Source organism: Lupinus angustifolius, unplaced genomic scaffold (genome assembly GCF_001865875.1).
Source record: "Lupinus angustifolius cultivar Tanjil unplaced genomic scaffold, LupAngTanjil_v1.0 Scaffold_416, whole genome shotgun sequence".
Taxonomy (NCBI): Eukaryota; Viridiplantae; Streptophyta; class Magnoliopsida; order Fabales; family Fabaceae; genus Lupinus; species Lupinus angustifolius.
The window spans coordinates 87,957-99,851 of record NW_017727826.1 but is presented as its reverse complement, the minus strand read 5'-3'; the positions used below and the strand labels follow the sequence as shown (position 1 = coordinate 99,851).

At 34.8% G+C, this 11,895-nt stretch overlaps 1 protein-coding gene across 2 annotated transcripts; it reads left to right on the top strand.

Moving 5' to 3' along the window:
- Window positions 1-645: 645 nt before the first annotated feature.
- On the top strand, window positions 646-10,467 carry LOC109341253 (peroxisome biogenesis protein 3-2-like). 2 transcript variants are annotated; one of them, XM_019579108.1, is made up of 8 exons: window positions 646-920; window positions 1,162-1,323; window positions 1,733-1,932; window positions 2,061-2,191; window positions 8,234-8,361; window positions 8,866-9,018; window positions 9,049-9,087; window positions 9,744-10,467. In XM_019579108.1, exons 1-8 carry the CDS (start codon window positions 907-909, stop codon window positions 9,997-9,999), a joined length of 1,083 nt encoding a protein of 360 aa, XP_019434653.1. In that variant the 5' UTR covers window positions 646-906; the 3' UTR covers window positions 10,000-10,467. The 2 variants fall into 2 exon arrangements, with proteins under 2 accessions (XP_019434653.1, XP_019434652.1); XM_019579107.1 differs by having other exon boundaries at window positions 648-920; window positions 8,866-9,087.
- Window positions 10,468-11,895: the final 1,428 nt, after the last annotated feature.

The window sequence follows — 11,895 nt, the reverse complement described above, 5'->3', positions numbered from 1 at the left end:
GAAAAAGTAAATAAATATAATATTTTTAACATTTTATGATATTTGAAATATCTCATTTAAATTCAAAATAAACCCTAAAATTCATAAATAAATAAAAAAATAATTATTTTCATAAAGTAATTACTTTTAAAATATATTGGGTTTTTTATGGGTCGGGCAAAATTGGGTATTCACAATGGTGTACCGCACTGGTAAAGAATTTGGTTTTTCGGTCGAACCAGTCACTACAGTACGATCTTTGTTGCACTAGTGGATGAGACACCAATAGAAGCCCACACAAAGAGAGTATATCATTTTTTAAGTAAATTTAAAATAAAATTTTGAAGAATATCACCAAGCCATATAACCACACATGAACTTTTTTATTTGGCGAGGGATATCCATTGGTGAGAAACTAATTTTCATTTTAAGATGTGTGATTATCTCTTCCAATAAATATATCTTTTTGACCATACATGAATAATTATAATTAAAATGTTAATATTTCATAGTATAAGAAGATAAGTTATTTTTTTCTGTCAGTGAAATCATGACATATGTCATATTTTATCATTTTCTATAAAAATATTTCTAAAACTAAACAAAATATTACAATAATAATTGTTCTCTTTTGTAACATCATATTCTACTACTAATGTTGAATCTACCTCTAAAATCGTAACACCCCTTGATTCCAGGTTTGGGTACCTAGCAGGCTAGAACCCTCTCCCAAGTCACTTCCTCTGAGAGGAGTATTTTTCCCTTTCTCAAAAGCTACACTTCCTCAACTTTGTATTATGCCCACACACCCACTTGTGCTATTCTGCATTTCTTACCCTTTAACCCACTCTCTTCATTAATTACTGCTCCCTCTTTAACCCCGAGGCATAGTGATGAGATTTCGTTTTTTCTCATAGTATCATCAAAATGCTTTTTGTGAGGTAAAGTTTCAAACTTTGTTGAATCCTTTATCTGGGTTTCTCTTATTGTTCGACATTCAATTTCATTTTTTGGCATTAAAAATGCAAAATTTTGACCATTTTCTAACATGGGTGTGTTCTCAATCATTCATTTTTGTGATCAAAATGGCGATACACTTTGTTTCTGTGTTTAATTGGCTGCTTCTTCGACATTGTATCCTTTGAGGGTTTCTTTGTTAACTATTTGATCACTGTGTATTAGGGATTTGTGGAGGCGGCATAGGAGGAAGATTTTCGTTAGTGTTGGTGTTTTAGGAAGTGGGTATTTTCTGTATAAGCTCTATGGTGCTCACAGGAGTAGACTCGATGCACTGGAGAGAGAACTCGCATTTCAGAGGGAAAGTGAGGAGCTTATGAAGGCTCAGTTAAGTGAAATTTCCACCCTTGGTGCTTTACTTTGTTGTATATGTATATATGTGTTTTGAGTAAACCCTCAATTCAGTCCTCGAAAGGTTATGATGTCGGCATGTGGTGACATATGTCCTTAAAAGATTTTTTGTCACTTATTAAGTCTTAAGAAGATTATATATAATGTGAAATCGAATGACTTAAGTCCTTTAAAAGGCCAATTGGTAACATTTTTAATCTCTTAAAGACTTAATTGGTTGCATAAAATTTTCACTCTTTCAGCGACCTATCTGACGACATTATAATCTTTGATGGACTGAATTCAGGGTTTACTCATGTATTATATGTTTGTAATTGTCAACCTCCCTTCTATAAACAAAAAATACTGATGGTATGCTTTTTATTTTCTGAATTGAAAATGGTAGGATGCAATCTCACTTTGAGAATATTCAGAGAATTTCTGATACAATAACATTGCCTCATGCTATGCACAACTTAAGTTGTCGGATAGCAGAAGAGTTGGATCTTTCTCAGCTTCTTGAGAGGCTAATACGAGGAAAGGGTCAGCCAAACACTTTAACTCAAGCAGAGAAACTAGCATTGTGGGATAGACTAAAAATTCTAAGTATGAATCTGGTCTTGACTTTGTATTTATTATACTTGTACCTTTGTGCATATGTTAATTCGTCTGGTTTTTATAACCAATAGGGAATTACAAATAACATGCTTTTTGCACAAATTCTTTTTCTCTAGGTTTTACAAGACTGGCATTGTCAATATGGGCAACAACAATGATTAGCTTATATACTAAAGTTCAAGTCAATATACTAGGAAGGCATCTATATATTGATACTGCACGAAGCCTTGGAAGTTCTGATTCATTGGTAAGAACAAAAATCTTTCTTCTATTTTTTGTGTGTGAGATGATTTTTTAGTTTCTCTTATCTAAGCTTCATGTTGTTTTATTAGAATGCTTTCAATATAACACACACTATACCCTAACCAAGGATCCATGAGGTCACATATAATATCTCGGTGCACTCCCATGTTATGGAATTATTTGGTCTTATTTCAAGCTAGTTCATGTGGATGTGATGCACCATCACCTTGTTCTGTTTCTTGTGATTCATTGTGTATTTGAGCTTTTGTATGTATTCCTATGCTCATCGACCAAGGAGAGTCCCTACAGAATTCATGCTTTACTGTCCGAAAGCAGGACCTCAAACAGAGTTAATCATTTAAAGCCTGAGTATTTGGCTCCAATTTAAGACACTAAACGTCAGCTCCTGACCTTCTCATTCTCCTGCTAGGACCAAAGATTCTGTACTTTACCTAGGGGTGGACATGGTACTACCAGACATTCAAACCCAAGCATCCATAATCGGCCCAACCCATCCAACCCACATTTTCTGGGTTGGTGTAGGCATTGTTTAGACCCAACCATGGTTGGTTTGGTTCCTAGGGTTGGCTTTGATTGAAACCAACTCATACGCTTAATAGACACAAACACAACAATATACGGCAACATTATAAAGAAATAAGGTCATTCAAACATCTCTGACTTACATCTCACACTCCTGACCTTGACTCTTGACCCTTGTCTTTGCTGCTTAACACACATCTCACACTATGAACAAAAATCCTAGCTGCTGCACCACGCATCTCTTCCTCTCATCTAACTGTTAAACAATCTAAGTCTTGTAACAAAAATTGACGTGGATGACCAGTGATCAATTTATGCATTTCTTCACTTACTGTTTTTTCTAGTGGATATTTGCTTGTAGTTGCTTTTTTCCATCAAGCTTTTTTTATGAGTTTTGTAAAAGATAGAAAACAGAGAAGAAGATCGAGAGATAAGAGAGAGAAAGAGATGAGAGATTTTATTTTGTAATTTTGATTGATTACAATTGAAGTAACTAGGGTTACTTATATAGGAAATACAGAAGGGTAAAATGGTAAAGTAACTGTAGTAATAAACTCAGTTACTCAAACAGATTTGCAACTGAACTAAACTAGTTATAACTGAATGCATTATTTAAATAACTAAATGCATTATTCTAATATACCCCCTGAAACTGAGGGTACTGATCTATAGGAAATTCTGAACTCTGAGTTGATTCCTTAGAGTGATGAATTGATTGTTGGGAAGAGGTTTTGTTAGAATGTCAGTAGTTTGGAATTCTGAGGGATCATGCTTGACTATAAGACTTTTGTTTTGAATCTTATCTCGGACAAAATAGCAATCCAATTCTATGTGTTTAGTTCTGTTGTGCAGAACTGGATTGTGAGACATAGCCACTGTACTCTCATTATCACATAGAATAATAGGAGTGTTGAAAGATATCTTGAGTTCTTTGAGAAGAGATTCAATCCACATTAGTTCTTGAGAGGCTAGAGTTAGGCTCCTGTATTCTGCTTCAGTGCTAGATTTTGAGATTGTGTTTTGTTTCTTGGACCACCAAGTGACAAGATTTGGACCCAAGTAGAGGCAAGTTCCTGAAGTTGATTTTCTGTCATCCATGTCAGAAGTCCAGTGAGCAGTGTTGCCCATGGCGGATGGCGGCTGCCAAAATTCAGCCATGAAGGCGTTGCGGGCAAATGGCAGACGTCATCATGGCGTTTGAAAAAATAAATAAAAAATATAACATAATAGGAAAAAAAAAATAATAAATACAATAACATAAAGTTTAATAAAAACCATTAAATTATTTTTCTGATTAAAAAAAAAAAAAAACAGATAAAGAGATGAGAAGACTAGATAAAAAAATAAGGAAAAAAAAAACTTGAAAAACCTATGAATGGTGGTGGTGGTAGTGACGGCGGCGGTGGCGGCAGCGGTGATGGCAACGGCGGCAGCAGTGGAGGTGGAGGAGGAAGATGAGGAAGGTGAGGAAGTTTTGAGAGAGAGGGGGTTTTAATTTTAGAAATAGAAATATTAGGGTTTTAGTTCTTAAAAACATGGACTGGGCCCAAAAAAACACATTTGGGCCCAATTTTAAAAAAAAAACTGCCCAGAAACATGAATATCCGCCATTCCCGCCATGGCTCCGCCACCGCCATACCGCCATGGCGGCTTTTTTTGACAAAAGGCGAACACAGCCATATGGCGGATTTTTCCAAATGGCTAATGGCGGTAGCCTAAAAACCGCCACCGCCATTGGGCAACACTGGCAGTGAGCATCACAAAAGACAGTTTTGAGGTAGTGGACCTAGCAGTCGGATTGATGGTTAATCCCATAGATTTGGAGCCATGAAGATACTTAAGAACTTTTTTTTACAACTGTCCAATGAGATTTTAAGGGTTTTTCCAAGAATTGACACACTTTATTCACACTATAGGTGATATCTGGTATGGTAATAGTAGCATACTGTAAGGCTCCTACAATTGATCTATAGAATGTGTGATCTTCAAAGTAGTCTGTGCCATGCTTAGTTAATCTTTTGCAGAAGATAAATGTGCCCTTTCTAGAAGATCTTTGATGTACTTCGATTGAGATAGAAAAAGAGATCCATTTTGTTTGTGTTTGACCTCTATGCCTAGGAAATAGTCTAGGGCTCCTAAATGTTTTAGAGCAAAAGTGTTGCTAAGATCTTTGATAACCTTCTGAATAAGAGTGTTTGATGATCCTGTGACAATGATGTCATCTACATATACTAGAATGTATAGTTGATGAGTGGACCAGCTTTGAAAGAAGAGTGAATTATCACATTTACTCACTTGAAAACGAAGTTTGATGAGAGACCCTTTTAACCTTTCAAACCACTGCCTAGGGGCTTGTATTAGGTCATAGATAGCTTTGTTTAATTTGCAAACCAATGATTTATCACTGTGTTGGAAGCTAGTGGGTTGTGTCATATAGACCTCTTCATTGAGAAAGTCATTAAGAAATGCATTGTTGATGTCCAATTGCTCAAGTGGCCAATGATGAGTGACAACAAGAGTTAATAGAATTTTATTTGTGACAGGCTTCACAACAGGGGAAAAGGTCTCATTGTAGTCTATTCCATGTTTTTGATGAAAACCCTTTGCAACCAATAGCTTGCTTGAGAGGTGGCAGTGGCACTAAAGTCCAGGTATTAAGGGCCATGATTGCATCATTGTAAGGGCAGTTTTGACACTAGTTGGTTCCTGTTGGACAAGATGAATAGTTTTAGAAATTCCAGATTTAGATCTGGTTTGCATGGGATGAGAAGGAAGATGAAGAGGTTCACCAGACACAGAAGAAGAAGTTGTCAGTATAGATGGAGAATAGTCAGTAGAAGGAAATGTGTAATAGATGGAACTTGTGAAGAAGAATTGGATGAGGTGAGTTGAACAGGTGCATAAGAAGGGGTCTGCGTATGTAATTCAGTGTTATTTGGAGGCAACATAGTTGATTTTGATGCAGGATAAGGTGACGTGTCAGTAGGTGAGACATATTGAGGCTTAGAGAACACAATAGTAGACTGTGAGGATGGAGGGACAAAGGAAGGTATAGTGACAGAAACAAGTTTGATAGAAGGAAAATGATGTTCATTAAAAATGACATCTTTTGAAAAGTAGATTTTTCCTTCTTTTGACAGACATTTCTAACCCTTATGATTGAGGGAGTATCCCAAAAAGATACACTTTGAACTTTTGTGATTAAGCTTGTGATTATTGAAAGGTCTAAGCAATGGAAAACATGCACACCCAAAGACTTTAAGGAATTTGTAATCAGGAACTTGGTTAAACAAAAGTTGGTAGGGAGATTTGTGATTGAGAGTGACTGAGGGAAGCCTGTTTATGAGATAGTTGGCAATGATTAAAGCATGGTCCCAAAAGGTCACAGGTAAATGAGAGTGGGCTAACAATGTTAAACCAGTCTCAACTATATGCCTATGTTTTCTCTCCTATGTGCCTTGTTGGTGATGTGCGTGAGGACAAGAAATCCTATGCACAATCCCAATAGACTTTAGGAACTCACTAAAGGGCCTAAATTCTCCACCATAGTCACTCTGAACAGCTTTAATTGTTTGAGTGAATTGGTTTTGAACACACTTAAGAAAATATTGAAAGACATGTAAGGTTTCAGACTTTTGTTTGAACAGAAATAACCAAGTATGTTTTGTGTAGGCATCTACAATAGAGAAATAATAACGAAAGTCATTAGTTGAGTAAACAGATGTAGGGCCCCATAGGTCAATGTACAGTAACTCAAATGCAGAATGATAAACTGTAGTAGATAGATGTAAAAGATAGAAAACAGAGAAGAAGATCGAGAGATAAGAGAGAGAAAGAGATGAGAGATTTTATTTTGTAATTTTGATTGATTACAATTGAAGTAACTAGGGTTACTCTTATAGGAAATACCAAAGGGTAAAATGGTAAAGTAACTGCAGTGACAAACTCAGTTACTTTACAAACAGATTTACAACTGAACTAAACTAGTTGTAACTAAACTAAACTAGTTATAACTGAATGCATTATTTAAATAACTAAGGGCTAGTTTGGGAGTTGGATTTTGGAGGGTAAGGAAGGGAAAGGGGAGGCTTGAGAGCCATGAAATACACTTGTGAGATGACTCCCAAACCTTCCATTTCCCTTCCTTTCCCTCCAAAATCCAACTCCCAAACTAACCCTAAATGCATTATTCTAATAAGTTTGTAATCAAAATAGTATCCTATTCCTTTTTCTCATCTTAGAATGGTATCATCTTAATCTTATTTATTTCATTACAAGAACAATGATTTCCTTTTTTAAATATTGTACTCAATAGACCCACTCAACCCAACTTAATCAACAGCAGGTGGTTCAGCTTGGGTTCGTAGATCAAAATTGCACTTAACCATGTTTCTTTTGTTCGGGTCTATTTTCATATGAATACCAACCTAACCCAACCCAAGTGCACCCCTAACTTTACCAATAGAAAATGCTCAAAGTTTTAAGGGTGCACACAATGTTCGCCGAACAGTCCAATAAACCTATTCTATGTATAACTTAATACTAGACACACTATACCTGTCCAGCTCTTTCTGCACCAGAGAAATACTCCAACACATATTAGCCGATAATTAATGCCTTATTAGATATATGAATCTGCAGCATAACATTTTTCATTAGTAGGAGTCCTGTTGAATACTGCTATCCAAACAAAAGGCCTGACCTTAGAGCATTTTTGGATTTCCAAAGGAGAGTCTCACCAAGGAAGTAACACGAGTCAGTCTGTCCATAAAATGACTAAGAAATGAAAAGAAAGGTTAACAATATTGAGTGCATATGCTTATTGGTAACTTTTGTGGGTATCAGGTAGTATGTTCTATTTACCATTCGCAAAACCCGCTGACTAGGATAGTTTGAGTTCAGTGATTATGATAGAAAAATATTGTGGCATAAGGGATATAGAACCCACTTATTAGTAAACATAGTGGAAGATTTTCTTGAATGAAGGTGAGAGCACAATTCTTTAGAAAGGTGTAATGCTAATGATAAACAAAGAAGGGTATCTCCTGCAAGGTTTATACCCAATAGTTTAGGTTTTGGAATTGTCTTTGCATTTAGCATGGTGTTACAGATTCTTCATCCCAATTGTATGCTGTTACTTGTTATTTTATTTTGTTCTGTGAATTTTATTTTGTTATATTGCCATCGTATTCGGGTGATGAAGTTAAGTCAAAGTGAAGGGGGGATTTCAAACTAGGTTCTGTAGTTAAAATTGAGGCATTTGCCGTTAGACCAAATCAACATGGGGGTCAAATCTTGAGTTAGATCAGAATTTCAAGGTTTTCCTATCAAATTCTTTATTGGGTGTATTTATTTTCTTCCTGTCGTGAACTTTTATTCCTAATTCAAACAGCAAAATAACCATGCTTATTCAACTTCAATGTTAATAATTTTTAACCAAAGTCACATGACACGCCACACACAATCTAAAAGGCTTTTTCCCCTTTCTCCGTTGCTTGTGCAGGAAACTAAAGATGCGGTTAATAGGGAAGACCAGCAGAAATTCCTAGGAAGTGTTGATTTTCTTTCTCAGCATGGTCTGCCTACCTTGATTTCTGATATGGAAGCAGCTACAAAAGAAATTATCAAAGGGTGATGTTTCTTTTATTGCTTTGAAGGTTATTAATCTGTGATTTAGATATATAAGATGTAAAAATGTTTTATATATATAAAAATATATTTATTTTTTAATTCCATTAGATATAGCACAATCTTAATTGTTTATAGTTGAGGCTGGCTTTTAATCTTTTCTTGGCTAACTTCTGAATTCAGAAACCCTTCCAATTTTTTTCCAGTTTAACCGTATATACAGTTATTAAACACAATAAACTCGATGGAATTCAAAGTTCGGCAACATTAGGACATTCAGGCAACCCTTGAGCAGCCTTTGTAAAATTGTGTCATTAATCTAAAATTCACCAAGAAAGAATCGTGCCCCGCATAGCCTCTTGTGCATGTATGAATAGAGAGAGAAGTTAACCATAGCCCATAGGTTCTGATCATTGAGTTAGAACTTAAAAGTATTGGCTTCATTTATAGAATCTAGAGATACCCAAGACTATTTTTAAATGGGTTGTTGGTAATTTCAATGTGCAGAAAGCAGTTGAGTGGCTTATTCAACCATACAGCACTTCATGAAACTGCCATGCATATACTTAACAAATTCATGAGTATGGGGAGTCCACATTCCTGGCTAAAGTATATGTTGCCTGAGGATGTTATATCACATTCCACATCCTCCAGCAGTGGTGATCCGGTTCTTTCTGGTGTGACTGAATCTGAACAACTTATGGTCGAAGCACGGGCAGTGTTAATAAGGTATATCTTTTATGTTTTGGATGCATTGATTAGCTACAATTTCTAGAAACTAAATAAATCTCTGACAATTATATTGGTGAATTCCTTGCTTGTGCTGTGAGGGACGAGTTTTGCACACTACTTGACAATGCTGAGAATCATTACTGAAGGAAATCCTTTGTACATGAAGGTTTTATAGAAATTCTATACAGAATGATGTCATTTGCGGTGTAAATTTCGTGAACCAATCACATACAAGTCTTTTTAAGAATATGGTCCACGTTTATTTTTTTGCTTGCCTCATTTCATGAAGACACATCATTCTGTAAAGCAATTAATTATGTATAGATTTTTCAATGAATAGACAATATTCCTTATTTGAGATTAAACATGTTGACATCACCAACAAGGAGTTGAACCAGTGATGTTAGGTCCCGTTGGATCTCCAGGTATTGTATAAGGCCAAAAGTCAAGGTTTGAACCTTGAGATGATACTTGTTAGCAGGGACAGCCACACGCCCCAAAAGAGATTCGTTCCTTACTCATAGTGTGAGGGGATACTCTTGATTCACACAAAAATAGAAGAAAAAAACATGTTGACATCAAAGGATGGTAGTTACTGCTTCATTATTGAGTTTCACAAATATCTCAAATAACTTTCCTCCTTTTTTTTGCAGTGCTGAATTTGGGAGCATTGTAGAGATATCTCTGAAAGCGGTGGTAGATACACTAGTGGAGCTCGTGGCGGCCAGGTTTAAGGGAGGAAGTTTAACTACAGGCATGCCACTGGCAAGAGTGTTGCCTCAAGTTGCACAGATGTGTCCTTTGCTACCCGAAGAACCCAGCAAAAATCAGTTCATCAAAATCATTAGAAGTATACCAGAGGTTGAACTTTTTTTCACTCTCCTCTATGCAAATATGCCAAGTGCATAGTGATTAGGATCTATGTTTCAAAATTAAAGAAACCAAAAGCATTAAAAAAATTACATGGAAGGCTTGAGGCAACAATGTACAAAAGTTTAAACTAGGTTCAAAAGGATATTATAGGGTCTAGAAATGGTTAGCCTTCCTTCATCTTTTAGGGTCTGTTTGCGAGTTGAGTTTTAGAGAAGAAAGATTGGAAATGAAAGGCTTCAGAGCCATGAAATACACATATGAGATGGTTCGGATTCCTTTCATTTCCATTAATTTCCCTCCAAAAATCAACTCTCAAACGAACAGTATGACATTTCCCTTTTGGGGTAATTGGTGATGTATAATGCTCCTCCTTTTGTTTTAACTTGGCATTTTGGAGGAACCAAGTCTTTTATTTAGGACTATAGTTTGGTAGTTTTGATTTGTTGTCAATTTTCAATACTTTATACACTGGAAATGACCTTGTCATTTCATCCATTTATTTTATTCATGCAGTGCTTGTTATAAGTCTGGTTTTGTTTATAGGGAAAAAGTTTATAAAAGGGAAAAGTGTAAAATGATTTTTCCCTCCATTTGTTGTAATAATCACCAGAAGAATCAAAATGAAGAGAAAGCTAACCTTATCTGTTTGCCTAGAATACACAATTCTCTATTTTTTTCTTACGTATCAAGGCTAAATAAACTAGTATTTTACTAAAATATATTCTACAAAAAAATTAGTCACCCTATTGGTTATGTTTGAAAGTCTTGTTTTCAAGGGGAGGGAAAATAAATTATGGTTTTGGAAATTGTTTACATGTTGGGTGAAAGAAGGGGAAAGGTTATTCATGGTTCCCTCACTTGGGATTTTTTAGGAGACAAATATGTTAAAAGTACTTAAATGTCTTTAGTAAATTATAGTACATTGGCATCAATTTACTATTGTTAATTAGATTTTTAAAAGGAGAATAAAATAATATTATTGCATTAACATTATTGAGAGATTGAACTAGATTTGTCTTCTTTTCTCTCCCCTTTTTCTCCTCTTTGTCCTTTGATCTCTCTCCTCCCCTTCCCTCATAACTCTTATAACACAACCATAGAGTTTTGTTCACAAGTTAATTTTTTGAAGGGGAATGAGAATTTTGAGTCTTTTACAAATGAGAATGTTTAAGAGTCTTTTATAAATGAAATGTTTGAGAGTGTTTTGCAAACATATTTAAGGACTTGGAGACATTTCCTTCCATTACCATTTAAAAACTAGGTTTGTTTGTGAATTAATTTTTAAAGGATATTAGAAGGAAGGAAAGACCTTTTGAGTCATGAAATATACTTATGAAACAACTTTCAAGCATTTCGTTTACCTTCATTAATTATTTAAGGGAAAAGTGCATAAAACCCCTTACACTGTATGTCTTTTACAAGTAGTCATAATGAACTATTTTTTCTTCCTAATTACCCCTTAAACTTTATCAATTAGTGAAATTGGTCTCTATGTAAATATCTTGTTAAGTTATTAGTAGGCCAACAAGAAAATTGTTGCAATCACACTCACAATAGCAATAATACAACAATGCATGTTAACCATCATTGATATCTAGAGAAAACCTTCACCAAAATATAAAATTAATTGAGAAAAAATTAGAAGTAGATTTGAGAGTCATAAGTGATTAATACTATACTATATATATAATAAAATAAAATAATAATGATCTAACACTCGACTTTAAAAGAAAATGTATGACAAACAAATTCATTGTTAATAATTTAACTTTATCTTTATTTGATAACCAATTTCACTAACAATTAAAGTTTAAATAATAATTATGAAGAAAGAATAGTTCATTGTGATTTTTTTTTGCAAAATACATAAAATTAAGGGTATTTTTATACTTTTTCAAACTTTTAATTCCAACCGGCACAATATAATAAAAT